The sequence below is a fragment of the Oreochromis aureus genome, linkage group 3, assembly GCF_013358895.1.
Source record: "Oreochromis aureus strain Israel breed Guangdong linkage group 3, ZZ_aureus, whole genome shotgun sequence".
NCBI classification, from domain to species: domain Eukaryota; kingdom Metazoa; phylum Chordata; class Actinopteri; order Cichliformes; family Cichlidae; genus Oreochromis; species Oreochromis aureus.
Genome location: NC_052944.1, coordinates 27,777,208 through 27,782,093, shown reverse-complemented (window position 1 = coordinate 27,782,093; position 4,886 = coordinate 27,777,208). Strand labels below are relative to the sequence as shown.

Below are 4,886 nucleotides of genomic sequence, written 5' to 3'. Positions count from 1 at the left end.
AGGTCTCGTTTAAAACGGAGTAGCTGCTAATATGTGTTTAAGTTACCGTTAATCAGAGATAAAAGCAAAGCAGTTTAATGACTTTTTTTGAGTTGACGCTTATAGTTTGAAATGAAACCAGGTTTAATGCCAAACCTATTGATATTTAGAGCTACCCTCTCTTCTTGTTTCAGTGATGATGCTGTATAAAGTGGTGGTGAATTGGTGAGTTAGTAGTTATAATAAAGTGAAAAAATATAACATTTTATAAAACAAACTCAAAATGTATTATTTATTTTGAGGCATTTTCCAGCATTACAAATAATCATAAACGAGAGCTGTGCTGCTCCTTCTTCTTGATCCACACATGTTGTAACAGTGCTAAACATGCAAAGTGGATCGTGATGATTCTGGCACTGTGGCTCATGCTGTGGTTGTTTCGTAGCTGACGGTCGTATTTTTCCTTTGATTCCTGCAAAGACAACATATCAGAGGGATGAGACGTTGAAGCTCCAGTGGTAGTGAACAGATCCAAGTCATACGTCTTCACCCTCAACTTTGAACCGCTGCTCTAAAACCATCGGTATGTTTGTAAGAAATAAAAATTCTCTCATGAGTTCACTGTAGCTTAAAACCTGCTTATTACTTGTATGGAGATTTACATTAAATGTGTTTCTTTCATGCAGTTTTAATTAATGATGTGCAGAGCCTCGCACTGATGCTCCAAAGTGACTGTTAATGCTCCTGTTTTAACTTCACTGACTTCCTCTCTAATATTTAACTCACATTATTTGAATAACAGTGAATGAAAGAAAGAAAAAACATCTGTATGACTTACAGTTTTTTCACTAGATATCTGGTGAATTTAGACTCAGGATCGAGGCACCGTTCATGCCCATCCTTCAGTGTGACACTATAACATGTAAAGAAAGCTTTGATTTAAAACCACTTTATAAACAATCCTTATTAATAACTGAGCTCTTATTAATAATGTGCTCCTGTCACTGTGGGTACGTACATGACTTCTCTCCTGTCGCAGTGTGGATGAGGCTCATCCACCTTGAGTTGAGTGATGAGAGCGATCCTTACAGACTTACTGGTCTTCACACACCGGCACCTTGGAGGACCTGGAAAACATAGAAAGTGATAATTAATGTTAAACTGCTGCTGTTTCATATTTTCCTTAAACATAAATATATTTAGATTGATTTGTTGTCATAACTTAGCTCCTTTCAAACTACACAAATATACCCCTAACCCCCCATAATCTGATAAAACACACTTACCTAGTGAAGTGCAAAGGGCCATGCAGGCCAGGAGAACGATGCACTGGATGGCAGCACTTGTCTTCATCTTAAAGCTTTTCAATTAGTGAGTGGAGGATCTACTGAAGGCTCAGTCTTCAACTGATTCGTTCTTCTCAGATATGAAGGATCTCTGCTGCTGTGCGTCTCCTTCTCTTCTCAAGCTGCTGAGTGTGCAGGACTGAGGTTCATCATCTCTGAACCTCCTTATATACACTCACAGCTGGGTGGACTCTGGCCAAGGATTTCTTCGCAAGAAGTGGCCATAAAAAATCTGTTTCCTGTCCGCTCACAGTACAAATCCAGCGGTTGCAAAAACTTAAAGTGTTGTACTTTCAATTCCTGTTAGCAGCTCCTTATGCATCACATTTGCGTTTACAAATATACAGCTGTGTTGCAGGGGACACTGAAGGCTGGTGGGGCAGGTAATCAAGATCTTCCTTTACCTCTGAGACTGAATACCATCTGTACTTCACATGCAGAATTGGTCAACAAAAAGACCAAACAGTGTATATTTCTTATGGATCCTCCTTATGAAAAACAGAATAAATAGATGGCTGTATCCCTGGGCTTCATAAAGAGCCAACACTGCATCCTGGTACAAGTGGAGAAATTGAAAGTTCACAAAAAATCAATGAGAATCAATTATATCTCAGTGCCCTTGTGTTATTCTGCCTTTCTGACTCTCATTCACTCAGCCCACCTCCTTCCCACATCTCACTTCACGCTGGTCACTCAGAGCTCCATCTAAGCCTCCTCCTTCACCACCACCTGTGTCTAGACTAATTCCGGTCAGTGCTGAGGTTCTGTTCTTGTATGATGGGTTGATATTTGGGAACTAAATTACCTGCTGGTGGGGGACTGTGGGATTCAAATAAAAGCTCTGGATATTTTGACCAATTTCCTAACACTACTGCTGGCTTGGAGTCAACAGTACTACTCTGGAGTTCATGTGAGTAATGATGAGTAACACCGGCAATTGGCTCAAAACCAGGTATAGTGACAGCATTGACCTCTGTGTTATCTCGCAAGCAGAGTGAGGCATATCCCTGCTGCAGACACCCAGCACATTCCTCTGCAGTCACCTGGCTAACCATGCAGGTAGAGTCTTTATACAACCACATCCTTTGCAGGCCGCCAGCTCAAAGCTGACCGGGACGTCCATGCAATTCTGAAGTACAATGTCAGACTCACAGGGTACAGAAACCTTGGCAATTTGTCTCGAAACAACTGTAATTTCGACATTTTCAACTTTAATCTCGAAATTTCAACTTTATTCTCAAAATGAGCAACAATACTTTTTTTTCTTAATGTGGCTCTAATGGTCCTTTTTCAGATAATAAACTCAAACTGTTCAGTTAGAAGTAAAAAAAAGTCAGCAGAAAATGCTGACACTGACTTTTAAGCGTTAGCTCAAAAATATTGCTTCCTTTTACTGAGGAACGGGTCGTTCTGCAGATATGTGGTGAAAGTGTTTCATCATATGCAAAGTAAACAATGAGCTCCAAGAGGGCCTGGAAATGTTACCACAGAAAACAAAGTTAAAGGGAATTTTACAAAAATGCACAAAAAATAGTCAAATGTGGCAAAGTGGTTTCAGATTTTCCAGCATTTGTTATTGTCTTTGTTGCTGGTGCATATTATTAAAACAGGACTTGCTGCTGTTGCTTGCAGGCCACAGTAAAGTAGGACGATGTGGGAGCAACTCTTTCTAAAGTAAAATACCTCACAACCAACATAAACTGACACGATCCACATAATGGGAACTAAGACTGTTATGGTGTTAGAATCAGGATACCTCTGTGTTGTGTAGCAGAGAAATCCAGTTTACTGGAAAAAGGCCTGGCTCATGCCACAGCGATTTGTGCCACACGATGGAGTCAGTGCAGATAATCTAGTGAACGCGACAGCAACAGTATAAAGGGAAATTCTGATTATGCATTTTCAGTTCATGGGCCACTTCAGACAACCTGTTTCCCTGCAGTGAGCGGCCGTCAGATGGAGACAGTGTCAAACCTGTGTGGCTCATCCGGTCTGTGTGCTTCTCTGACTCCTTCTGTTGTTGGTCTGTTGGTGAAGTTCTAACATACAGGGTTTTATCTCACCCAATTAAACATGAGTTAATGAGGAACACCGGCTTTGTTCTTTCCAGTCTACAAGAGACTTTGTCAGTTCACCATCATCACCAGTGTTTTACTCTTATTTGCTGCTTTTTTTATTGTTTCAAAGAGTCGGGTTTATCAGGGAGTTGGTGCTGGTGGTTATAAGAATCATTTTTCAGCACATATGCTTAACTTACTGATCTGTTTTTGACAGTATTCACAATCATGCTCCTGTGCAGTGCTCCAAAATCCCAGCTGTATGTTTCTTGGATGATGCTGTGCATCCGTCAAATGTTCACCAGGAATGGGAGAAGTGTAAAAAAAACACATGAAAGCTCAGGAAATACAGCATGAAAAGCACAGAAAGTGGCTGCAGTGGACACTTTTCATTGTTTTTAACATTCTGTTTCCCTTCTGCTCTTTTTATGTTAGAACTTCACCAACAGACCAACAACACAACGAGCCAGAGAAGCACACAGACCGGATGATCACCACACTTTGGAAATCACTTTTCCACATTTGACTATTTTGTGTGTATTTGTGTAAAATTCCTTTTAACTTTGTTAAACTTTGTTAAAACCCCACTTTGCAGTTATTTATTTGTAAAAAATGTTTGGAATCATGTATGATTTTCGTTCCACTTCTCACGTGTACACCACTTTGTATTGGTCTTTCACGTGGAATTCCAATAAAATTGATTCATGTTTGTGGCTGTAATGTGACAAAAGTTGGGAAAGTTCAAGGGGGCCGAATACTTTTGCAAGCCACTGTAAATGCAGAACCGTCCATTCCTCAGTAAAAGGAAGTAAAAACCTTTGAACTAATGCCTAAAAGATAGTGTCAGCATTTTCTGCAGACAAGATGAATGCACTTTTGTTTCCTTCTAACTAAATAGTTTGTGTTTATTATGTAGTAAGGTATATTAGGGCCAAATTGAGACAAAAAAAATCTTCATATTGTTTAAATAATGTTTACTTACCTCTGCCAAACAGTGACAGTATAAAGACTCTACCTGCATGGTTAGCTGTGTGACTGCAGAGGAATGTGCTGGCTGTCTGCAGCAGGGAAATGGCTCACTCTGCTTGCGAGATAACACAGAGGTCAATGCTGTCACTATACCTGGTTTTGAGCCAGTTGCCGGTGTTACTCATCATTACTCACATGAACTCCAGAGTAGTACTGTTGACTCCAAGCCAGCACTAGTGTTAGGAAATTGGTCAAAATATCCAGAGCTTTTATTTGAATCCCACAGTCCCCCACCAGCAGGTAATTTAGTTCCCAAATATCAACCCATCATACAAGAACAGAACCTCAGCACTGACCGGAATTAGTCTAGATACAGGTGGTGGTGAAGGAGGAAGCTTAGATGGAGCCTTGAGTGACCAGCATGAGGTGAAAGATGGGGAAGGAGGTGGGCTGAGTTAATGAGAGTCAGAAAGGCAGAAAAACATAAGGGCACTGAGATTCAAAGTACGCAGAACGGTGGCTGATTAGTTCGGAG

General features: G+C 40.5%; 1 protein-coding gene across 1 annotated transcript; it reads right to left on the bottom strand.

The window, feature by feature from the left end:
* Nucleotides 1–242: 242 nt before the first annotated feature.
* On the bottom strand, nt 243–1,479 carry LOC116327042 (permeability factor 2-like). Its single transcript, XM_031748507.2, has 4 exons — nt 1,266–1,479; nt 998–1,106; nt 818–892; nt 243–451 (listed from the first exon to the last, which is right to left on the bottom strand). Exons 1-4 carry the CDS (start codon nt 1,330–1,332, stop codon nt 403–405), a joined length of 300 nt encoding a protein of 99 aa, XP_031604367.1. The 5' UTR covers nt 1,333–1,479; the 3' UTR covers nt 243–402.
* Between the last annotated feature and the right edge of the window lie 3,407 nt (nt 1,480–4,886).

Coding starts and splice junctions, on each gene's coding strand:
- LOC116327042 (XM_031748507.2), bottom strand. CDS start 1,332: ATGAAGACAAGTGCTGCCATCCAGTGCATCGTTCTCCTGGCCTGCATG. Junction 1,107..1,265: donor GGCCCTTTGCACTTCACTAG/GTAAGTGTGTTT, acceptor TATGTTTTCCAG/GTCCTCCAAGGTGCCGGTGT. Junction 452..817: donor AGATATCTAGTGAAAAAACT/GTAAGTCATACA, acceptor TTGTCTTTGCAG/GAATCAAAGGAAAAATACGA.